This window comes from Oncorhynchus masou, chromosome 5 (assembly GCF_036934945.1).
Source record: "Oncorhynchus masou masou isolate Uvic2021 chromosome 5, UVic_Omas_1.1, whole genome shotgun sequence".
Classification (NCBI taxonomy): Eukaryota; Metazoa; Chordata; class Actinopteri; order Salmoniformes; family Salmonidae; genus Oncorhynchus; species Oncorhynchus masou.
The window spans coordinates 41,930,093-41,956,465 of NC_088216.1; the positions used below are offsets into that span (position 1 = coordinate 41,930,093).

The 26,373-nt window shown below is 41.2% G+C and overlaps 1 protein-coding gene across 2 annotated transcripts in view; it reads left to right on the forward strand.

Moving 5' to 3' along the window:
- The first annotated feature begins 15,727 nt into the window (after nucleotides 1–15,727).
- Nucleotides 15,728–26,373, forward strand: part of LOC135539603 (integrin alpha-5-like) — a 52,234-nt gene continuing 41,588 nt past the window's right edge. For both annotated transcript variants that reach the window (XM_064965580.1, XM_064965581.1), the window contains exon 1: nucleotides 15,728–16,075. In XM_064965580.1, the coding sequence (XP_064821652.1) occupies nucleotides 15,867–16,075 (209 nt within the window). In that variant the 5' untranslated portion in view covers nucleotides 15,728–15,866. The remainder of the gene's footprint in view (nucleotides 16,076–26,373) is intronic.

Consider the following 26,373-nt stretch of genomic DNA (forward strand, 5'->3'; position numbering starts at 1 on the left):
AAATTGCAGGTGCTTTGGTGGAAGAGTGAGGTAACATATAACAGCAAGAACTGGCAAATCTGGTGCAGTCCATGAGGAGGAGATGCACTGGAGTACTTAATGCAGCTGGTGGCCACACCAGATACTGACTGTTACTTTTGATTAACTTCTTGTGTCGAGCAATCCCGGATCCGGGATCCTATTTATAGCCTCAAGCTCATTAGCATAATGCAATGTTAACTATTCATGAAAATCGCAAATGAAATAAATATATTTGCTCTCAAGCTTAGACTTTTGTTAACAACACTGTCATCTCAGATTTTCAAAATATGCTTTTCAACCATAGCTAAACAAGCATTTGTGTAAGAGTATTGACAGCTAGCATAGCTATAAGCCTAGAATTCAGCCAGCAACATTTTCACAAAAACAAGAAAATCATTAAAATAAAATCATTTACCTTTGAAGAACTTCAGATGTTTTCAATGAGGAGACTCTCAGTTAGATAGCAAATGTTCAGTTTTTCAAAAAATATTATTTGTGTAGGACAAATCGCTCCGTTTTGTTCACGTTTGGCTATGAAAAAAACCTGTATCCAGTTATAGCCTCAAGCTCATTAGCATAACGTAATGTTAACTATTTATGAAAATCGCAAATGAAGTTAAATGAATGTGCTCGCTCTCAAACCTAGCCTTTTCTTAACAACACTGTCATCTCAGATTTTCAAAATATGCTTTTGAACCATAGCAAAACAAGCATTTGTGTAAGAGTATTGATAGCTAGCGTAGCATTTAGCGTAGCATTTAGCGGGCAACATTTGCACAAAAACCAGAAAAGGATTCAAATAAAATCATTTACCTTTGAAGAACTTCGGATGTTTTCAATGAGGAGACTCTCAGTTACATAGCAAATGTTCAGTTTTTCCTGAAAGATTCTTTGTTTAGGAGAAATCGCTCCGTTTTGTACATCACGTTTGGGTACCAAAAAAAAACAACGAAAATTCAGTCATCAAAACGGCGAACTGTTTTCCAAATTAACTCCATAATATCGACTGAAACACGGCAAATGCTGTTTAGAATCAATCCTCAAGGTGTTTTTCACATATCTCTTCATTGATATATCGTTCGTGAATGTCTACTTTCTCCTGTGAATCGCTTGGAAAAAGACGTGCAGTTGAAGATGACGCACCAATTTCGACGGAGGACACTGGGCGGACACCTGGCAAATGTAGTCTCTTATAGTCAATCTTCCAATGATATGCCTACAAATACGTCACAATGCTGCAGAGACCTTGGGGAAACGATAGATTGGGCAGGCTCATTCCTTACGCATTCACAGCCATATAAGGAGACAATGAAAAACAGAGCCTCAAAAATCCTGCTCATTTCCTGTTTGAAGTTTCATCTTGGTTTCGCCTGTAGCATCAGTTCTGGGGCACTCACATACAATATCTTTGCAGTTTTGGAAACGTCAGTGTTCTCTTTCCAAAGCTGTCAATTATATATATAGTCGAGCATCTTTTTGTGACAAAATATTGCGCTAAAAACGGGCATGTTTTTTTATCCAATAATGAAATAGCGCCCCCATAGATGTAACAGGTTAAGACCCAGCCTTTGTTCAGTGACACATTATTCAATTTCTGTTAGTCACATGTCTGTGGAACTTGTTCAGTTTAAGTCTTCGGAATCTGGTTAGGTTCATATAAATACAAGTTTGCTGAAAATAAACGCAGTTGACAGTGAGAGGACTTTTATTTTTTTTGCTGAGTTTATTTAGCCTGATGAACATGAGCATCTCAGAAGAGACCACAGAATTAACTGAATAGTGTGTGAGTGTAAGATTTTTCTTAGTATTTGTGATGTGCTAGTGTGCTTACTTTTGTTGTTTGTATTTACATTGTACCATTATATGTCTTATTTGTGATAGCATCGATGGGATGATGAAGTTGGTGCTGATGAGTGGTGCTGATGAGACCTGGAGTCCCTTAAAGGAATCCCAGGTGAATGAAGATTGATGAAGAGGAGTCTGACGAGATTTAAGATTTTGGGGACAGCAACTCAAATTGTCCTCCTTTTCGAATTCATGAACAATGGGATGGTTTCCAGTAGCACTTTTTTCAATATTCAGAACCCGTACTGTGTGGACTCAGTGAAATTGTTGGAGAAAAGGGATGTGATCATTGACTGTCTGCGAACCAAAGACAGTGTTGTAGTCCTAGGTAGGACTTAATTGTTTGTGTGCTTACAGTACACCACAATTATTTAACACGGATACAATGGTTTTTTTTATTGATTACTTCAATGTCTCTTAAAATTTCAGCTGATGGCCGCATGGACTCGCCAGGATACTCTGCACAGTATTGCACCTACACTATATTGGAGAATGATTCCAGAGAAATCTCCGTAGTGAACATTGACAAGAGGGAGACCCAGAGAAACTGTCACCATGGATTAGGACCATGGATCAACTGATTACAGAGATCCCGCTAAAATAGATCTGCACAGATGCACATTCTCAGATTTCTGCTTTAAGGAGTAAGTTTGGTTATGACCATGCACATCTAAAATGTTTATTTTGCAAGATTGAATCATTTTAGAAATACATATATCTCATTTTTTCAGCCCCAGCCAAAAGGAAAATAAACACAGCGGAATAAAGCACTCTCTCGGTATTTGGCATGGTGTGAAGATGTTGCGCCAGTGTTAGAATTGTTATCATATCAAAACAGCACAAATTAAAGGCCAAGCAGAACTCATCATGTGGTTGGAGGTTGTCAACCACCTTTGGTTGTTCTGTAAAAGGGCAGACATATTTATCTTGTCTTATTACTCTCATTTATATATTATGGTTGAGTGATATTGTACTTACTGTATTGTGCTTTGCTGTGAGCATGTACTTGTCCCTGAGTTTGCGAAATCATATCTGCAATATGTTAAATGGGGAATAACACTGATTATTGTTGAAAAAATGCATGCATTGCAATAGTATGTTTCAGGACCTGTGGAGAGGTGTTATTCAGCATGTGGTGAATGAACACATGGACTCTGGGACATTTCGAAAATGACTGCCTCGGGGACAACTTCACTAAGGAATGGATAAAAAAAAGGGTTAGGCTCATCAGGTATATTGGTCACAGAGGAGAGGGTTGGGAATCCTGGTATTAGGGTTATGTTTGACATGTACACATCCAAAGGAGGATTACTCATTGGGTGATTTCATGATGCATTCCTTAAGACTTGTCTGTGTTCAATTATTATTTAAACGTTTTTACAGATCAACAGCTGATTCGACGTGCTCGATTCGGTCTTATGTAGCAACATTTGAAATTGTGTTTTTTTTACATTAGATAAAAGTAGAGACTCAGAGCTAGAAAAATGGTATATCATACACTACAGTTGAGGAACAATGGGAAAGTGATTCTGTTTTGAAAGTTGATAAACTTGTAACCCCACTTTTGAAAAAATGGCGCTTGAATGTTTTGGTACACCAACTGGTGAGCTATTCTTTGTCTACACCCTTCCAGCATCATTCACACCCTCTTAAGCCTTATCACCACCCATCTCTTTAAGGATTCACATGCATGACATCAGCAGCCTGATGGTCCAAAATAGCATAACTGGTGTATTTTAACACCAATAATCACATCTGTTTAAAAATGCATTTGGTATACAGTGGGGCAAAAAAAGTATTTAGTCAGCCACCAATTGTGCAAGTTCTCCCACTTAAAAAGATGAGGCCTGTCATTTTTATCATAGGCACACTTCAACTATGACAGACAAAATTAGAAGAAAAATCACATTGTATGATTTTTAATGCATTTATTTGCAAATTATGGTGGAAAAATAAGTATTTGGTCACCTACAAACAAGCAAGATTTCTGGCTCTCACAGACCTGTAACTTTAACTGGCTCCTCTGTCCTCCACTCGTTACCTGTATTAACTTCTTGAAACTCCCCATCCCGGATCCGGGATCGTGACTAAAGCCTCAGGCTCATTAGCATAACGCAACATTAACGATTTCTGAAAATCGCAAATAAAATTAAAATAATGCGTTTGCTCTCAAGCTTAGCCTTTTCTTAACAACACTGTCATCTCAGATTTTCAAAATATGCTTTTGAACCATAGAAATTGACTAATTTGTGTAAGAGTATGCAAAGCTAGCAATGCATTTTGAATAACATGTAGCACGCAACATTTTCACAAAAACCAGATAACCAAATAAAATCATTAACTTTGAAGAGCTTCGGATGTTTTCAATGAGGAGACTCTCAGTTACATAGCAAATGTGCAGTTTTTCAAAAAAATATTATTTGTGTAGGACAAATCGCTCCGTTTTGTTCACGTTTGGCTATGAAAAAACCCTGTATACAGTTATAGCCTGAAGCTCATTAGCATAATGTAATGTTAACGATTTCTGAAAATCGCAAATAAAATGAAAATAATGCATCTGCTCTCAAGCTTAGCCTTTTCTTAACAACACTGTCATCTCAGATTTTCAAAATATGCTTTTGAACCATAGAAATTGACTAATTTGTGTAAGAGTATGCAAAGCTAGCAATGCATTTTGAATAACATGTAGCACGCAACATTTTCACAAAAACCAGATAACCAAATAAAATCATTTACCTTTGAAGAGCTTCTGATGTTTTCAATGAGGAGACTCTCAGTTACACACCAAATGCGCAGTGTTTCCTGAAAGCGTCTGTGTGTAGGAGAAATCGTTCCGTTTTCTACATTGCGCCTGGCTACTGAAACGAACCGAAAATGCAGTCACCTACAACGTAAAACTTTTTCCGGATTAACTACATAATATCGACCGAAACATGGCAAACGTTGTTTGGAATCAGTCCTCAAGGTGTTTTTTCACATATCTCTTCATTGACATGCAGTTCGTGGAAGCTTGCTTTACTCTCTGTATTGTTTGGAAAAATACTGGCAGGTGACTTTTGCGCACCAATTTCGGCGCAGGACACCGGGCGGACACGTGGTAAATGTGGTCTCTTATGGTCAATCTTCCAATGATCTGCCTACAAATACGTCACAATGCTGCAGACACCTTGGGGAAACGACAGAAAGGGCAGACTCATTCCTCTTGCGTTCACAGCCATATAAGGAGATCATGACAAACAGAGCCTCAAAAATCCTTGTCATTTCCTGGATGCCATCTCATCTTGGTTTTGCCTGAAGCTCACGTTAAAGGGCACGCACAGAGAAGATCTTTGTATTTCTGGACACGTCAGAGTGTTTTCTTTCGAACAGTAGCAATTATATGCATAGTCGAGCATCTTTTTGTGACAAAATATCTTGTTTAAAACGGGAACGTTTTTCATCCAAAAATGAAATTGCGCCCCTAGAGTTCAAAGAGGTTAATGGCACCTGTTTGAACTTGTTATCAGTATAAAATACACCTGTCCACAACCTCAAACAGTTGCACTCCAAACTCCACTATGGCCAAGACCAAAGGGCTGTCAAAGGACACCAGAAAAACATTTGTAGACCTGCACCAGGCTGGGAAGACTGAATCTGCAATAGGTAAGCAGCTTGGTTTGAAGAAATCAACTGTGGGAGCAATTATTAGGAAATGGAAGACATACGAGACCACTGATAATCTCCCTCGATCTAGGGCTCCAACGCAATCTCACCCCGTGGGGTCAAAATGATCACAAGAACGGTGAGCAAAAATCCCAGAACCACACGGGGGGGGGGGGGACCTAGTGAATGACCTGCAGAGAGCTGAGACCAAATTAACACACGCCCGCCACCAGGGACTCAAATCCTGCAGTGCCAGACGTGTCCCCCTGCTTAAGCCAGCACATGTCCAGGCCCATCTGAAGTTTGCTAGAGAGCATTTGGATGATCCAGAAGAAGATTGGGAGAATGTCATATGATCAGATGAAACCAAAATATAACTTTTTGGTAAAAACTCAACTCGTCGTGTTTGGAGGACAAAGAATGCTGAGTTGCATTCAAAGAACACCATACCTACTATGAAGCATGGGGGTGGAAACATCATGCTTTGGGGCTGTTTTTTCTGCAAAGGGACCAGGACGACTGATCCATGTAAAGGAAAGAATAAATGTGGCCATGTATCATGAGATTGAGTGAAAACCTCCTTCCATCAGCAAGGGAATTGAAGATGAAACATGGCTGGGTCTTTCAGCATGACAATGATCCCAAACACACCGCCCGGGCAACGAAGGAGTGGCTTCGTAAGAAGCATTTCAAGGTCCTGGTGTGGCCTAGCCAACCCTATAGAAAATCTTTGGAGGGAGTTGAAAGTCAGTGTTGCCCAGCAACAGCCCCAAAACATCATTGCTCTAGAGGAGATCTGCATGGAGGAATGGGTCAAAATACCAGCAACAGTGTGTGAAAACCTTGTGAAGACTTACAGAAAACATTTGACCTCTGTCTTTGCCAACAAAGGGTATATAACAAAGTATTGATGTTACAAATCCCTTTTGGCCCGACAGTCTAGGGGGGATGGTAATGAGACCCGTAACATAACTCATGCAAATTATAATAGTGACAAAGTAAAAGTGTGAACAAAATAACCAGGACAACTGAAATCTACCGTCAAACTCAAGGATTATTTGAAAACACACTTTAATGGGGGGAGCAGGAAAAGGGGCTGAGCTGGACCCAAGGAAAGAAACAATAAGTATTCAAAAACACCCCTAAGCTAAACTAGCCTACTTTAACAACAGCTAACTAACCAAAAATACAGTGGGTGGTCCGCCCAGTTCTAACTAGTGTATTTAACAAAGTCTACCTACGGGTAGTGTATGCCCATGGGCGACTTGTCTTGGTTTCCCCTTTTCCCACCAGCAAACAAACACCATAACCAAAAACAATACTCACAGGTGAGGACAAAGTGCTATGGAGGTGCTCAAACAAAAGAGAGGTTAATACACAAAGAGAGAGTGAACCACAGAGACCTACAGAGAGATTGAGCTCTAGAGCAAACAACTGACAGGGTTTTTAAACCAAGGGAAAGGAACTGTGATTGGGTAGGAAACAGGAGGAGGTGTGTCTTCTGATTGATGATTGATTGGTGACTGATTGGGGAGTGATGATTTTCACCTGGAGGGGAGAAGGAGAGAAAAGAAACACACACACAGGATACACACACAGGATACTGGTATCTGTAACAATTGAAATAAACTTTTGTTATTGATGTTGATAGGTTAGAGAGGGAAGTTTTGAACAACAGTACTTTTCAAGTCTGCCCACGCACCTGTTCTCACTCACAAAATGGCTAGCTAGTTATACCCATGTAAATAAATCCACACGTTTTAAAACGAGAGAGAGTGTGCAAAGGGGGACTTTTGGCTTGTTGAGAAAGGGGGCGGAGGAGGGGCAGCGCAGGGGCGGGGGAAAGTTGTTTGAAAACAGCCTAACTGTTGTTGTAATTCGCCAAGCTTCCACAATGTGGAATCAGAGAGGTGCGGAGGGCTGCCTTAATCGACATCCACAGCTTAAGGTGTTTACATGAGTAAAGCTATACTTAAATTAATAAATTAATATTGAATTATTAGTGTGCATGTAACTATACTCACTATACTATAGACAACCTTTAAAGTCCTATTTCTGTGCAATGTCTGAAACAATGATTTGTTGCATATTATGCATGTTTATGGCAGAGAAACAAGGGAATTGTAAGTGTTGGTGTGTGCAAGTACATCTGACTGTGAAAACAGGCACCAATAAAATCCTCTAGGTACTTTAAGAGGTTCTCAGTCATGCTTTGTACAAAGTCAGCCAGAGTAAAATAAAACCCCATATACTTAATGAGCACTTACATTACAAAATAATGACAGAGTAATTGCAGGGAAAGCTGCAATAGGTGTTCTAAATGTTTTCCCTCAGACTGTTTGAATTACCCAGCACACTGTGTCCTGAAATGTGCTCTTTTTCCACAGAAAGGAGCCAAAACTTTAAAAAGGTCAATCATTATTCTCTTCTGTTTTTCCGGTCATCACTAGTTACCAGAGCCACAAAGTCAGAAGCCCGTCTACTTGACTAATCAGATGAGGGAGTGTGATTATGTGTATTCTGGTTTCTGGAGAAACGCCTCATTTTCTAAATGGCAAATTTGAAGAAAAATAACTAAATACATTCGGGATCAATAATGTCACTAGAATGCATGATATTGAGAAAGGACAAAAATATGAGTTATCTTTTCTTTTTTGGGATTCCATGCGGGATTCCGAAAATTGTTCGTTTCTCTACAAGCCTTAGTAATATAGAATATTATTGAACTTCAAAAAAAAAGAACGCAGTTGGGAGAGTAAAAAGTCTCCCATTCAGGGGTGTTCTGTTTCAAGTTGTGGGCACAAAGACGTATGAATGCCACCGGGGGAAAGACAAACAAAAGTCAAAGAGAAATATGCTGCTGAAATGAACAAGGTCATAAGTTAAAAGACAGATCCTTGTAATTCATACCATACACTTTTACAATATTTATTTCATTTTGATCATGTTGAAGTATTCACTAACAATGGAATGTTCCTCAATGAAATTGAAGATGGGACTTTAAACGGGTGACCCAACTCTGTGGTCACTAAAGATCCCATGGGGGGGGGGGGGGGACGGACCGTATATTTGTCCTGTTTTCACTGCATGTGTATATCAAACTGTATTCCTATCATGTAATACTGTTTATAAAAGTACCATGTATGTCAAATGTATGAATAATCTAACAAAATCTGTAAAAAAGTAAAACAAAGTTACTTTTGTCCTCCGAAGAGGAGGGTGGATGGGACAATGAAATAAATACAAATAAGGAGTATGTAAGTGGGGTTAGAAAAAAAGTGATGTAATCAACGGCCAATGTTTACTTTTTAAATTGTGACTATAACAGTCTATTACAAATCAATCGGAGTACTTTTGTCAGCATTTCAAGCTGAAGGAAGCATGGTTTGAAGGTATTGGTATCATCATTGATGATGTTCTGTTTCCCCGAGTCTGATTTGGTCTTGTCTACCCGGTTCTAAGGAGGCTTGTGGCCATTGTAGAGGGAAACAAAAGATATGCGTGTTCCCGAGAGTCTTATCTCTCAGCGATGGGGTCATAATATTTTGTAACTTAAACTGTTCAAAAGATAGAGCTACTGGAGGTTACTGAAGTAACCTCGGTTCTATGAACCAAGTGTGAGTTTAGCTTTTTTTATTTCAGAGTTTTTCCCAACCTCTTTTTCAAATAAGGCGGGGTTGCAACCCATAGTTTCGGAAATGCTGCCTCACAATGAGGTCTTGAAAAGACAAAAAAATGTTGTGGGAGGTTTTTCTGCCTTGTTCAACCAATTCAGTAAATGTGGAGGAGTTAAGATGTAGTATTGCCTTGTTATCTTCCAAAAGTGTAAGTTGTGTCACAGGCTCTCTTTCCATTTCCCCTGAAAATCAGAACATCAGATTGTTGGGGACTCAGCAGAGGCTACCAGTAATGGGTTCTGGTCTTTGGTGAGATTAGCCCCTTATTGGGTGGAGGGTTCCATGTGAAGTTGTTGAGACGACGAATATCCCACTTGATGAGAGTTTCAATGCTAAGACAAGAGGGCTGCTATCACACGTGGTGTTGTGGTGCTATAATATATCACAGAAGACCAAACAAGTAAGATGATAGAAAGACCCAGCAAGATGATACCAATCGATACATTTCTCAATCTGAAAGCTGCCATATGTCATTTTCTACGTTCAAAAGCACCAATAAGTCGCTAGTGGTCATCCAACGTGATATAACATTAACAATATTACACCTCTATCATGCATGAGAACCACTGCATTCATTAGCTTTCATTTTCCCTGTCGGGTCCGATTTCCCCATCAGATTTTGTGCAACACGTAAAGAGTGATGTGTTTTCTTGACGGTGAGTTGGGCGGTGCCACTGTTCAAGGATATTCTAACGGGTAGTGGTAAGATATCTAGCTAGTTGAGCCCATGTCCACACTTGGCTAGCGGAGACCTAGCTTGCAGATGTGAGGGGCAAATGACCTGACCTAGCAGTAGTTACTGTACTCCTCCATCTAAGCCAAAGAAACAGAGACATTTGGAGAGCAGACAGGCGAAAAGGAAAAGTGATAGAGCCCTTGCTAAGGCACGAGTAAACCTTGGATTTGCGTTTACACAGTGGAGAGAACTAAAAGAGTTGAAGGGAGTCAAAATTGACCCAGAGTTTCATTTTTTTTCTGCAGTAAAGGTAAGACATTGCTAGCTAGATAATACATGGGCCAGACGGATTACCAGGAGCATGCGCTGACCAACTGGCAAGTGTCTTCACTGACATTTTCAACCTCTCCTTGTCTGAGTCTGTAATACCAACATGTTTCAAGCAGACCACCATAGTCCCTGTACCGAAGAACACTAAGGTAACCTGCCTAAATGACTAACGACCCGTAGCACTCATGTAGGTAACAACACATCCACCATGCTGATCCTCAACACGGGGGCCCCTCAGGGGTGCATGCTCAGTCTCCTCCTGTACTCCCTGTTCACTCATGACTGCATGGCCAGGCACAACTCCAACACCATCATTAAGTTTGCTGATGACCCAACAGTGGTAGGCCTGATCACCGACAACAATGAGACAGCCTATAGGGAGGAGGTCAGAGACCTAACCATGTGGTGCAAGGACAGCAACCTCTACCACAACGTGGTCAAGACTAAGGAGAAGATTGTGGACTACAGGAAAAGGAGGACCGAGCACGTCCCCATTCTCATCGATGGGGCTGTAGTGGAGCAGGTTGAAAGCTTCAAGTTCTTTGGCATCCATATCACCAATAAACTAACATGGTCCAAGCACACAAAGACAGTCGTGAAGAGGGCACGACACAACCTATTCCCCCTCAGGAGACTGAAACGATTTGTCATGGGTCCTCAGATCCTCAAAGGGTTTTACAGCTACACCACTGAAAGCATCCTGACTGGTTGCATCACTACCTGGTATGTCAACTGCCCAGCCTCCTACCGCAAGGCACTACAGAGGGTAGTGCGTTCGGCCCAGTACATCACTGGGGTCAAACTTCCTGCCATCCAGGATCTCTATACTAGGTGGAAGAAGAAGAAGAAGGCCCTAAGAATTGTCAAAGACTACAGCCACCCTAGTCATAGACTGTTCTCTCTGCTACCACACGGCAAGCGGTAACGGAGAGCCAAGTCTAGGTCCAAGAGGCTTATAAACAGCTTCTACCCCCAAGCCATAAGACTCCTGAACAGCTAATCAAATGGCTACCCAGACTATTTGCACCCCTCCTATGCTGCTGCTACTCTCTGTTATCATCTATGCATAGCCACTGGGCTAGGACAACTTCCGGTGAAACTGGAGGACGCACTAGCTAGCTATTTTGCTGTACATAGCTAGCCAAGCTATGCTGATATTTATCTAAGAGGTCAGAAAGTGTACCCTATTTCTGGTGTGTGTACTGTATACCATGCGTATCCCATACATACGACTACTAAAACTTGAAACTAACGGTAGGTTCGGAATCTGCTCGCTACATTCTGCCTAATAACCTTGTTTATCCAATGATGAAAAAAATACTAACTCCCTTTATCCTAAACTGAATGTATTTACCCTGGAAATCTAAAAATGATGGTCATGGAAGAAAATTCTGTCATAATTGTGAATTGGTAAAATCATATTCCAAATTCGGGTTTCGGATTGATGGAGCATGTTTGATTTGTTGTCTATCTAGGTCAGGGATGGTCAACTCCAGTCCTCGGGGGCCCCAGCCCCAGCTGACTCCAATAATCAACTAATCACGGTTTTCAGTTTAGAATGCAATTAGTTTAATGACAGTTAGACACTGGGGAAAAGTGTGACACCAATCAGGTCCCTGAGGATGGGAGTTGACCTTCCCTGATCTTGGTCTTAGCTGGAGTCCTTCCATAATCACATACTTATGTACGTGGTTTGCTTTTCCTCCACCAGTCTACGAGGCTGGACCCTTACAGGCAGCACTTGACTCGACCTTTGTGACCTTCGTCCAGCCACTTGGAGATCTTGTTAGCGTAACGAGTGCGCTGAGAGTGGGGAAGTAAGTTCAGAGAGGGAATGTTTTAATAAATAAAACAAACAAAGAACACGAAACACAAACAAGGCATCCACGTGAAAGCAGAGTCAATAACACCTGAGGAAAGAACCAAGGGGAGTGACAAATTTAGGGAAGATAATCAAGAAGGTGATGGAGTCCAAGTGAGTGTCATAAGATGATGGTGACAGGTGTGCGGGATAATCAGCAGACTGATTACCTAGAGACCGGAGAGGGAGTATACGTGACAGAATTGTCAGCAACTACACTAATTAGCATAGCGCAACGGTCAAATAATCTTACTAGAAAATATTCATATTCATGATATCACAGGTTAAATATAGCGAAACACAGCTTAGCCTTTTGTTAATCACCCTGTTGTCTCAGATTTTGAAATTATGCTTTACAGCGATAGCAAGACAAGCATTTGTGTAAGTTCATCGATACCCTCGCATAGCATTATGTCCAGCTAGCAGCAGGAAGCTTGGTCACGAAAATCAGAAAAGCAATCAAATTAACCGTTTACCTTTGATGATCTTCGGATGTTTTCACTGACGAGACTCCCAGTTAGACAGCAAATGTTCCTTTTTTTCCATAAAGATAATTTTTATACCCAAAATACCTCAGTTTGTTTGTCACATTATGTTCAGAAATCCACCGTCACGACAACGCTGAAAAAAAAATCCAAATTATATCCATAATATCGACAGAAACATGGCAAACATTTTTTATAATCAATCCTCAAGGTGTTTTTCAAATATCTATTCGATAATATATAAACCGGGACAGTTGGCTTTTCAGTAGGACCGGTAGGAAAAATGGCTACCTCTCTCTTTTCCGCAAGAATCACTCTGAGAGCCATCAGCTGGCCACTTACGCAATGTGTTCATTTACGCTCATTCTTCAACATAAAGGCGTGAAACTACGTCTAAAGGCGGTAGACACCTTAGGGAAGACGTAGAAAAAGGAATCTGTTTGATATCCCTTTCAATGGGCAATAGGGATGCATAGAAAGACAGGGGTTTCAATATAAGGGTCACTTCCTGATTGGATTTTTCTCAGGATTTCACCTGCAATATCAGTTCTGTTATACTCACTTACAGTTTTGGAAACTTTAGAGTGTTTTCTATCCTAAGCTGCTTATATGCATATTCTGGCATCTGGTCCTGAGAAATAGGCAGTTTACTTTGGGAACGTTATTTTTCCCAAAATAAAAATAGTGCCCCCTAGCTTCAAGAGGTTTAAGAGGTTTTGAAGCCACCGTTCGGCGATATTGGCACTCCCCGGTAGGAGTTGTCCTCGATAGAAATGAATGGAATTCTGCAGTATTTCAATTAAATGTTTCAAGGGCAGAATTACATGTATTTATGTAGTTATTTGTTGTAGTGGGGACAGTAACATTAGTAATTTATTTTTATTTTTTATCGAGACATTGTTTTTATATACAGTACATGCACTCAGTGCATGATGCAATTGTCTATCGGAACTCAGAACTGCACCAGATGATTACCGCCAACCGGCACTCTATGGTGCCCAACGACACCCACACCCTGGGGGATCCAGATTACCCTCTACAACCATGGCTGCTGGCTCCCTTAAAAGACAACAGCCATCTATCATGAGTTCAAAAAAGCTTCAACAACTCACTCTGCAGCACAAAGTGCACAATGGAGAGGTCCTTCGCCCACCTGAAGGGAAGGTTCAGGTGCCTAAAGCACCTTGATATGAACCACATTGACCTGATCCCACGCTGCATACTCACATGGTGTGTGCTACACAACATTTGCCTCTACAATGATGCTACCATTGATGGTGTGCTCCTGGGCATGCTACACTGTGAACAGGAAGGAGAGCAGGATGTCAATGATGAAGAGAGGGTGATGTCTTTTGCATCATAGAAGCGGAACTACATTCCTGTCCTGTTGTCTCATGGGCTGTAGCTAAAACCCAAACCCACCCCAAGCCCCTGGACCAGAGTTGGGCACCCCACCTCAAGATGTGTGTAAGCGATGGAGCCAGCATTTATTATTCCTCTGCTGCTCTCTCTCTGCCCCCCCCCCCCATCTCTCTCTGTATGCCCACATTACATAGTTCAGAGTTGAACAAACAAAAACAGAAAACAATGTTAAATAGTTTTTATTGAATAATTAAAGTCAAAACATTTAATTTACTACAAATAATGAACTTGTAAATAGTATTCTGATATGCCTATATCAAACCTAAACCTGTTCTGAGGTGACTATATTTATTTGATATAGAATGAGTAAATGACATTGTTTAATTTATTTAAATTAATTTAATTTCAGGTTCTTAAGTTTTGCCACTTAACTTGATCCATTACATTTGGCAATATGTTGAATTATAACTTCAAATGTATCAATATACTGTAGCAACATCCATCACATCTTCCAGTTACGTACACTGCCATTTTGAAATTGGATAGAAGGATCGAACTCTTGCAGATGCTTGGATCAACCCTTCTCCTTGGCCAGAGCATCCAGTGAGCGTCCAATGTGAATGAACAGACAATCTGACAACGCTCTGAATTTATGAACGAGTGCTCTCTGGAACTCGAGAGTGAATTTACGAACGCACCCATAGAAATAGAATGAATAGAACGGGTTTGGAAGCTCTAACCCTGGCAATTTGACTTGTAAACTCATGGCCCTGGGTACCCTCGTAATGGCTGCCTGGTATAGTGATGCAATCATTTCCATGGTAATTTGGAAAGTTCTATCAACTGATGCTGAATTGACATGGTAATAGAATGTTCATTCAAATTATGCTAACTGGTGTGGCTCATGCAATGGAATGTATTTTTTGTAATGTCAGTTGAGTTGATTTAACAAATCACAGCATAGAATGAAGGGTACACTTCCTGCATTTAGGGCGCACACTTGACACTCTGGCTGAGGAGTATGGTTGATCTGAGAGGGTTCTGACCTCATAATGGCAGTCAAGCACCTAAGCTAACTGGCTAATGTTCGCTAGATAGCTACTTCCAGACATAAATGAGAGAACCTCACTGTGGCCATTTTACTTGCCCAAGAAGAGCTGGTAAGGCTGTTTTCATGTTATCCAGAGCGTTGGTGACTGTAACTGTGATGCTGGCAACAATTTAACTACATTTATTTCCTGACATTTACTGGCACCGCCGGCCGTATTCAATGGGTGTTGAGCGTTTTTAATTCATCAGTTATTCTGCGCTCTGGCACACTCAGATGACATGTTCTGAAATCAGATTAGATAGCCAGAGTGAATTTATGAACGCACCCCTAGGGATGGGTACAGTCGAAATGGCTGCCAGTCCACTCATTATGCCACCATTGACTTGAATCGGGACACAGGTTCTATTAATTATATTTCTGTGTTCATCTCTGCTGCCCCACCATTCCCCACCCCTTATCTTAAAATGAAGTGCACTGTTGAAATTGCGAAATTTTAACAATCTATGCTTGGCTTTTTTTCATCGACTTTGATGGGCCTACATCTCGTAGAATACACGCACACACACACACACACACACACACACACACACACACACACACACACACACACACACACACACACACACACACACACACACACACACACACCAAAACAGGTAATGAGTGCTCCCACACCCCATGTTTAACATCCAAAGCTCCACCCCGAAATGTATCTCCCTCCCCGAGTCTAAATCAAGTAGCCTATGAGAGCGAGAAGCAGAGTGTAACTGGGTCCTATTCAATTCACAATGAATTAATGGTCTCTGCTGGAACATGCAATACCAAACATATTACGCAGGCAAATGATGAGTTTCACACCTCGCAACATATTAAATAGTATCTAGCGATTCGATGAAAGAAAAGACGCACAAAAGAAATGGGCACTGGACGGCAATTTGCAACAATTTCAGTAAACTCAACCCCGCGAAATCCAGGTTATTGCGCCCTGTTCGTTGTACTTACATTGGTTTTTATCCAGCAGTGCGCAACGTTTAACTTGGAAACGGAAAACCGCGTCGTCTACACTGGACCTAAGGACAGTTTTTTCGGTTATTCGGTGGATGTTTTCTACAATAATTCGTCTAGGTGAGTGCTTATTTATTTTACCCCTCGGTTAGCTTTGCTTTCTTTATATTGTTATAGGCAACTGTTTGGCACAAGTATACACAATTTCATTCACGTATAAAGTTATGATTTTAATGATTCCATATAGGCTATTTTGATATGGTTGTTATTCACAGTCTAATATCACAGTTTAGGCCTAAACTACATTACTATGTTATATAGCTGCCTAACAAGCCTACACATACGATTTGAATAACGGTTTGTAGGCTACATAGAGGCAAAGGGAACACGTTTTTGACAAGCCCACCGCCACAGCTCCTGCCCCTTCTTCCCTACAATACCACACCGCTTTTGGGTGGAATTATTCCCAATTTCCCCTCATGGTGTGATATTATCTAAAGTTTTAGCTCAAGGGTATTCAATCAGGGGTCCACTAAAATATATATATATAAAAGGGGGAAATATATATGTTTTACATCAAATGTTGTATGAATACAGTTAGCAACAAACCGTATAGACGGATTGTGAATTACATACCTACAGTATAAAAGAGGAGAATATCTTCTTTCAAATGATGTCAACTTTATTTATCAGCTAAATATATTGAGCAAATTACACTCACTGGAGTATCTGACATAGGCTTTGTAAAGCACCCGCAAATAGGCTACCTACCAGTCAGGCAAGTGCCGCTGCCTGCAGGGAAGCTATCTTGACTCGGACACCGACATATAGCTAACACATAACACATTTTTGGCAACACATAGCGAAGCTTTTTTTTAACCAGCTTAATGCCTCGAAAACACCTACAGTGTTTTGCGCAAAATGGTACCCAGCATCATCTGGACGTGGGTGGAACAAAAGTTCAACATTCACCATCTGTCAAGCCTTCTACTTATATAATTTGATGCATATGTTCGATTTATCCACACAGAAAGCTGCAAGGCAAACGCAACGTTCCATTGAAAATGAATGTGCTTGGTTGTTTTTATAAACTAGGGTTCCAATGAGCATTTCTTGTAGTGGACAACTGTTTCGAGCGGTTACAAAGTCATTCTTAATACTAATTATAAAAAAATAATGTGAATACATTAAGATATAAAGGGGGAACATGGACACATTCAATATAATTCACGAGGTGAATCACACCTATGTTTATACCCTTTCTCATGCCTTGCCAAAAATCGTTTTACGTAAAACACTCACCTTTCTTTCCTTACATTTATGATAATGTTGTTTGTTATATCATATACTAAGTATTTAACAATTTAATCAGACATTGACCTTGATCTTGTGAAATTCCTGGATATTGCCGTTGGACTCTTTGTGTGTGTGACGATCTCGGAAGTGTACTGTAACCTCATAACATTTCATATCTCCCTATGTTAAGGTGTAAAAACCGATTTCATGGGCACACATCCAAAATAATGTATGTGTTTGCAAAATCCAGTACTTCAAGCAGAAAGAGTAACTTTAATATTCTTAATGAAACAAAAATCGATACTGTAACAGAATTATTCAATAATTACGCATAATAGTTGTTTGATGTCTAGCTGTTTAGTTACATGGAGACATTATCGCACAACAGCTGATTCAGGAAATTATTTTCTGAATGACAGTCAAGTGATGAAGACCTTGTGTGATACTGCACACGATTTAACAACAGCCAAAGTGTGGGAATTCATGTTGACTTTGAGGATTAACAGATTGTTTTCCAAGTTAAAACGGAGCAATCGGGAACGTGGAACGCCGGGTCAAGTACACATCCAACACGTCCTCTCCTTTCAAAGTAGTTCACTCTTCAAACTTCATTCTATGAATCTATAATCTATTAACTCATTGATTAATAGTTGCTCATACTGTGCCACAGTGCCAAGATAAGGTAAGATTTCTCAATTTCTGCATTATATTTAGTGTGTATTAGACTTATTAATGAACTGCTGTTACTGTAAATGGTTAGCTGACTGATATTAGGGTTGGGCAGTATCATATCATCATACTGTCCTTCTCTACCCCGGGATTTACAGTATTACCGGTTTAGTACACAAGGTGGCGCCAAAAAAAGCCTATTGGGCATCTATAATCCAGAATGCTTACAAATTACTAAAAGTAATAGCGAGTTTCCATGGAGGCTGCTAAGTAAATATGCTAACAAGCTTAAATTAACATAAACAAATTGCAGACAGGCAATTCAGCTCATATATATATATAGGGTTTTTTGATACACTGCCGATTTTGCAGGTTTTCCTACTTACAAAGCATGTAGAGGTCTGTAATTGTTATCATAGGTACACTTCAACTGTGAGAGACGGAATCGGAAACAAAAATCCAGAAAATCAAATTGTATGATTTTTAAGTCATTAATTTGCATTTTATTGCATGCCATAAGTATTTGATCACCTACCAACAAGTAAGAATTCCGTCTCTCACAGACCTGTTAGTTTTTCTTTAAGAAGCCCTCCTGTTCTCCATTCATTACCTGTATTAACTGCACCTGTTTGAACTCGTTACCTGTATAAAAACACCTGTCCACACACTCAATCAAACAGACTCCAACCTCTCCACAATGGCCAAGACCAGAGAGCTGTTTAAGGACATCAGGGATAAAATTGTAGACCTGCACAAGGCTGGGATGGGCTACAGGACAATAGGCAAGCAGCTTGGTGAGAAGGCAACAACTGTTGGCGCAATTATTAGAAAATGGAAGAAGTTCAAGATGACGGTTAATCACCCTCGGTCTGGGGCTCCATGCAAGATCTCACCTCGTGGGGCATCAATGATCATGAGGAAGGTGAGGGATCAGCCCAGAACTTACACGGCAGGACCTGGTCAATGACCTGAAGAGAGCTGGGACCACAGTTTCAAAGAAAACCATTAGTAACACCCTACGCCGTCATGGATTAAAATCCTGCAGCGCACGCAAGGTCCCCCTGCTCAAGCCAGCACATGTCCAGGCCCTTCTGAAGTCTGCCAATGACCATCTGGATGATCCAGAGGAGGAATGGGATAAGGTCATGTGGTCTGATGAGACAAAAATAGAGCTTTTTGGTCTAAACTCCACTCGCCATGTTTGGTGGAATAAGAAGGATGAGTACAACCCCAAGAACACCATCCCAACCGTGAAGCATGGAGGTGGAAACATCATTCTTTGGGCATTCTTTCTGCAAAGGGGACAGGACGACTGCACCATATTGAGGGGAGGATGGATGGGGCCATGTATCGCGAGATCTTGGCCAACACCCTCCTTCCCTCAGTAAGAGCATTGAAGATGGGTCGTGGCTGGGTCTTCCAGCATGACAACGACCCAAAACACACAGCCAGGGCAACTAAGGAGTGGCTCCGTAAGAAGCATTTCAAGGTCCTGGAGTGGCCTAGCCAGTCTCCAGACCTGAACCCAATAGAACATCTTTGGAGGGAGCTGAAAGTCCGTATTGCCCAGCGACAGCCCTGAAACCTGAAGGATCTGGAGAAGGTCTGTATGGAGGAGTGGGCCAAAATCCCTGCTACAGTGTGTGCAAACCTGGTCAAGAACTACAGGGAACATATGATCTCTGTAATTGCAAACAAAGGTTTCTGTACCAAATATTAAATTCTGCTTTTCTGATGTATCAAATACTTATGTAATGCAATAAAATGCAAATTAATTACTTAAAAATCATACAATGTGATTTTCTGGATTTTTGTTTTAGATTCTGTCTCTCACAGTTGAAGTGTACCTATGATAAAAAATTACAGACCTCTACATGCTTTGTGAGTAGGGAAACCTGCAAAATCGCCAGTGTATCAAATACTTGTTCTCCCCACTGTATATACTGTATATATATATATATATATATATATATATGACTCCACACAGACACAGACACAGGCCTGTGTGGAGTCTGGAGTCGCTCGGGCAATGGGCGTGCCTGCTCTGATTGGAGAAAAGGGGGAGGAGCTAACAAGCAGAGAATGGAGAAAATGTATTACTATTTTATTTAACTTATTCATTTAGCCACTTACTTATTACATAGCAAGTTATACTGAGGGGTATTACTAGAATTCAGGGTTTATTACTCAGGAAAAAAACATAAAACACTTAAGAAATATCTTGCTGCATTTTGCAAACGCAGATCTAAAATTATTCTTATTGTAATTTCTGCTCGGCATCAGACTAATTTCATGCTTCAGTTGCACTTCTAAACTCCGATGAGAATTCACAAACGGGCATTCTATCAGCAGACAACGCTCTGACTGTGTAGCTACTTTTCTCTGTAACTTTTCTGTAGCCATCCTATTTATCCTGTGAAATGCATGATTACCTTTAAGCAAAACATTTGAAAATGTAGGTGGTAACACTTTTTCTATGATAGGCCTAAACATTAGAAATACGAAGGCCATCCATCATTTTAGCAAAACAAATTATTTGCTTTTCCATTGTAAACTCATCTACTTGTGTGGCTGCCAGCAAAAATAGTGTTGCACTGATAAAAATTCAGCCAATGTATTTTCCACAAAGGAAAGCTATATTTGCACATCCCTGATCACTATTGAAGCAAAAAACACTGCAGACTTTCAATATATCAGCTGGACACAGCTGGACCGTTTTCTCCCATTGTGCTATTTACAAACAAACACATAACTGGCTCAACTGTTCTGGGTAACTACATAGGTTTCATAATGTAAAATAATATGACAGGTGAAATAAGAACAAAATCTGCTTTATCTCCTAACGCATTGCATAATTTGACAGCAGGTATTTACTTAAAAAAATAGCGTAATATTTTTAAATGTAAAGGTAAATTTCAAAGATATAGTTTCAACGGTATTGATGGTATTGAAATATACGCCGGTGTACGGTATATAATATATACCGCCCAAGTCTAACTGATATATCCTACATTCCTAGCTAACCATTGGTCATCTTATTAAATTACGCTATTCAGCCAAAAAATCCGTATCTATTGTTCGACTAGAGATGTGCCCTAGCTGAAGTTAGCAGTTGCACATCTAACTGTTTGGATTGGTACAAGGGTGTGTGGTTTCAATGGTTTACCGATTATAATGATTTCATTATTGGTTATTATTATCATCAATGATTTTGTTGACAGACCCAGATATATTATTGTATTAAATTCTTATATCAATTTTTTTGTAAATATAGAAATCCTGTTGTTTATCTTTTATATGTTTAACATGATTGACAAGTTGACTAAAGCACAAACAGACTTGGCTACTAGCTATAACAAAGAAAGATGCAGTGTCCATGTTTCATGTGACAATTTGAATGACATGTAGATGTTTTGTTTTGCTTGGAGTTATGGTCTCATTGTGCCTATCTGGACTTTTATTCCTGTAACTACACATTTGAAACTGAAAGAAAATAATAGTTAAATATATATCAAACCATTTAGAAATGTTGACCCTGATGTCACACATTGCAATGACACTGTAGGTGTGATCGAGGCGTAACAGCTGTTCTTAGTGAAAATGTGCTTGGAGTTTCCTTTCTAGCTAATAGGCTATGTTATAATGTAGAGAGGTCAAAATAATGTAAAACTCTCAACCAAAACAATTAATTTTAAAATGTAGTTTAGTTTTCCTTACCATTATCATCCACCTGATGATACTTTTTTTTATTCTGCCAATGGTGGTTTCTGGGTCACCAGTTTGCCTGGGAAGGGGTCCCTAGGCAAGAAAATGTTGAAGAAATGTGTTTTTGCTTGTAATATCCCTTTCATACACAGACCAAAATCCCACAAATTTACCATGCCTGCTTCCTTTAGCCTGTTTTATGGTGTATCTGAAAGGGGTAAAACACATTGCAAATTAAAATCCACCAAAGACCTAATCATGATTCCTGTAAATTCAATAACACTTCCATTGTTTAACACCTGCCTAATTTAAAATGCAAAAACAGCTCCCATGGTTTAACAAAAAAACCTTGATATGTATAAAAGGGTATACCTGCAAGAAAGTGGTATTTTATTTTTTCTTTATTTAACTAGGCAATTAAGAACAAATTCTTATTTACAATGACGGCCTACCCTGGCCAAACACTAACCCGGACGACGCTTGGCCAATCAAGGCCAGTTGTGATACAGCCTGGAATCGAACTAGGGTCTGTAGTGATGCCTCTAGCACTGAGATGCAGTGCCTTAGACCGCTGCACCACTCTGTAAATAAGGGGCTGTTTGAATCAGGGTCATATAAACATTGCCATACATTTTGTACATTTTCTGTCCGAAATTGGTATAACTCAGCTAAGAAGGCCATTTGCCAAATGTTCACTTTCTTCAGAAAAGCCTCTGATCAGTAACTAGGCTTGTACCAGATTGAGCATTTGTCATTATTCAGCTATTATTTTGTGATATATTACACACTTACATATTCAGCATTTTGTGGGAGTTGGATCATATACTGTATATTAAGGGGAAATTCAAATCCTTGGGTGAATAGGGATGTCATTGACTTTGACAAATACAAGAAGGATCCCCTCCCTGCTGTTTTACTAATTGGTGAGTGAGATTAAATAAGATTAAAACATGTAGCTTGGCCTACTTAGCCGACGCCCACAGCAGGTAACACCACTTTTCACCTTTCACTAAAAGAAAAATCTTAGCATTCACAGCTGAAATTAAGTAACACAATTAGGCCTGTTCTACCAACTGAAATGTGTTTTTGTCTTGAGTACCATCAATTTAGGTACTCAAGAGTTGCATTCTTTTTGTCCAACTAATGTTATAGGAATATGGTGGTACCACAACCTTCATGGATCAAATCAACAACTGAACTTGTGTAATGTGCTCGCACTTCATACAGTACATCACATGTACACATATGACACAGTGCATTGTAGGCCTGCTATTGTCATAATCACTTTGACAAGTGCGCATCGCTGCTGTGCCAGCCCTACCCCATCCCGATCCTTTTAGGAAAAATGCATTAAACTTCAAGTTCACTTGTTTATAATCAATTCTCTCATATTTACGGATTCATTGATATAAAATGATATGGCCTACAGTAGAAGGAAAAATGTCATGAAACTTTAACACCATTCCCTTAAAACCAAACATTTTTCCAGGCCTATGCTGATAAAAAAAATATTCAAATGAATAGGCTTTTCGGCAATTGTGGCAAAGGCTTATCCTACATTTTAGGACGGACACACACACAGCCTATTTAGAACAACTATCGTCATCAACAGCATCATGGCAGCTGAAGACAAAAGGGCATGGGCCGTAAAGGCGTCTATTATAGTGAACTTCAACTCCTTTTTCTTTTAAATTACCAATAGGAGACCATCCACAGAGAGGAGCTCCTACGGTTTTGACTGAACTGAAGTATCATCTTGCCCTATTACTCAGGAAGTAAGCACAGCCCTTGCACATGTACTGTAGGTTCATCTCATGATAACAATTGAGCCTGGGGACGAGGTTATACGGAGGTAGCTTGGTCAAATAGTGAGAGATGACGCTCCCTACACCTAGGTTTTGAACAACTACAGTGTCATACTATGGTTGAACTAATCCTGAGAAAAGGGCACCAAGTTAGTCATGTAGGACTAGTTCACAATGGGAACACTAGAGATTTAGCTGTGACATTATCATTAGGCCTATCATGTAAGTCAGTTGTTTGGTCACTTGTTGCAAATGCTCATTTCACTAATTGTCAAGGACAACCCATTTACTCAAATCTGAGGGTCACCATATGGGCAGAGCCAATATTGGCATAGGGGCTGAGCTGAGTGATGTTTAAACAAATAGAGGCCTATATCAACTCCGGCTGCCACAGCGCCCTTTCTACCATCCTCTGAGGCAGAACTGGATTTATGCCATTGACTTAAATGTACACGTTGTCTGACACCAGCAGGAAGGAAATTGCTTAAGTCACTCTCTGTTTGCTTAGTTAAGCATTGGGGGGGGGGGGCAGAATGTGTGTCGTGGAGCCATTATGAAAATGTTGATTCAGTCGCCTTGTAGGAGTTGGCTCTTTTTCCCCCCATGATGCATTTTTTAAATCTGAGAGTTGAGAAGCAGGTGAAACGTTTAATAAAACATGGAACGAGACAACAGTAGCATCTACACATAAACAATACTGACTGGGGAAAGAACTTAAGGGTGTGCCAGATATAGGAGAGGTAATGGAGTCCAGGTGTGTCTCATGATGACTTGCAGGTGTGTGTAAGGATTAATGCCAGGTGTGTGTAATGATGAATCCTGGTCCGGGAGGGGAAGGTGGAAATCAAGGATGTGGTTGGGATCCAGAATGTCCTCCACCGGAACCCAACGCCGCTCCTCTGGGTTCATACCCCTCCCAGTCCACTAGGTACTGGAGCCGACCCCCATGACGTCGGGAGTCCAGTAGAGATCTGACGGAATAGGCTACACCCATCGATGTCCGGGGGGTCGGGGGGTCATGAGGGACAGCATCAGCTGGGGGACCAGGAACCACCGGCCTGAAAAGGGAGACATGACAAGGTGAAACACAGTGGTCACTGTGTAGCTTTAACCTATACGCTGGGGGGGGGGTTGCACTGTGGTGGTGATCTGCCTGCCCCTTTTGACGGTAGACGGCACACTGGGTCTCAAGTAAGCATCACTCCACACTTCTGCGCACCTGAGCCACTCATCAACTGCAGGGGCTTAGGTCTGGCCCGGGGTCCCTGGAGCCAGGGCCGGCTGAAAACCCAGAACACACTGGAATGGGATTAACCCAGTGGAGGAGTGACGTAGCAAGTTCTGGGCGTACTCCTCCCATGGAAGGAATCGAGCCCACTCTCCCTACTTGTCCTGACAGCGACTCTTCAGGTACCTCCCCAGCTCCTAGTTCATCCTCTCCATCTGCCCGTTAGACTAAGGCCTATACTCAGGAGTGAAGCTGACTGTGACCCCAAGCTTCTCCATATAGGCTCTCCATACCCATCTGGCGAATGTCCACATTATAGGAGCATTTTTGACCCGACCCTCTCCCGAATCGTAGAAAGGACAGGGCATCGGCCTTGGTGTTTATTTAACCTGGGCAATATGTCAGCGAAGTGAAGTCAAACCTTGGGGAAAAAAAGGGTCCACCTTTTTTGGTGCGGATTCAGCCTCTTTCTGTCCATGTGTACTCCAGGTTCCGATGGTCAGTGAAGATGACGAATGGTTCCTTGGCTCCCTCCAGGCAGTCTCTCCAATCCACTAATGCCAACTTCACCGCCAGGAGCTCTCGATCACCGACGTCATAATTCCTCTCTGTGGGGGACAGTTTCTTGGAGTAATATGCACACGGATACAATTTCTGTCGATTATCCTGTCGTTGAGACAGAACTGCCCCCACGCCCACCTCTGAAGCATCCACCTCCACCACAAATGATATCATGGGATCTGGGTGTTTGAGCAATGGGGCGATAGCCTCGTTGGCTGCTGGGCTCCACACCAACCTACGGGGGCCACCCTTGAGGAGAGAGGTGAGGCGACGGAGCTGAAGTTCCTGATGAAACGGCATTAGAAGTTGGCAAACCCCAAAACCATTGTAACCCCTCTATGGTGGTTGGGACTGGCCATGACCTGACCTCATCTACCTTGTCATCCTTCCTCAGTCCCTGCGGGCTAATTTGGTAGCCTAAAATTGGCACTTCTCAGTCTTGACAAACAGGTGGTTAGCCAGGAGGCGTTCCAGGACTGCTCGAACGTGAGTGATGTGATCCTCCAGGGTAGCCTAGTAGACCAGGATGATGTCAATATACACGACCACCTGGCATCCCAGCATTTCCCTGAACACCTCGGTAACGAATGCCTGGAACACTGACGGAAAATTGGCTAAGCCAAATGGCATCACCAAGTACTCGTAGTGGCCAGTCCTCTGTTATCAATATATGGACGTAACCCTCCATTCTTCTTGGCTACAAAGAAGAAACCAGTCAACGCAGGAGATGTGTACGTGCGGATGTAACATTGTTGGAGTGCTTCTTGGATGTAATGCTCCATGGCCAGAGTCTCAGCCACCAACAGAGGGTAGATGCGTCTGCGCAGAGGCACAGACCCTGCCAGCAGGTCGATGGCACAGTCCGCGGGTCTTGGACCGGGAACGGAGAGTGGGTATGATGATGTTAAGAGAGGCTTCAAGCATCTGGTCAATAATGTTCCCCGCGGCACCAGAATCCACTAACGCTGTAGACACAGTACACGAGGGACAGTCAACTAGTGTGATGGATACCAAAAAGAGAAAGTGATAAAGATGGAATACTCAGTCCTTCCCTTGGAGGTGGAAAACCACAAGACCGTCCCTGTGCTCTTGTGGATCCCGGATTAGGAAGTGCCAGACACCATTGGAGCCCTCCTTGACCCAATACAGACAGA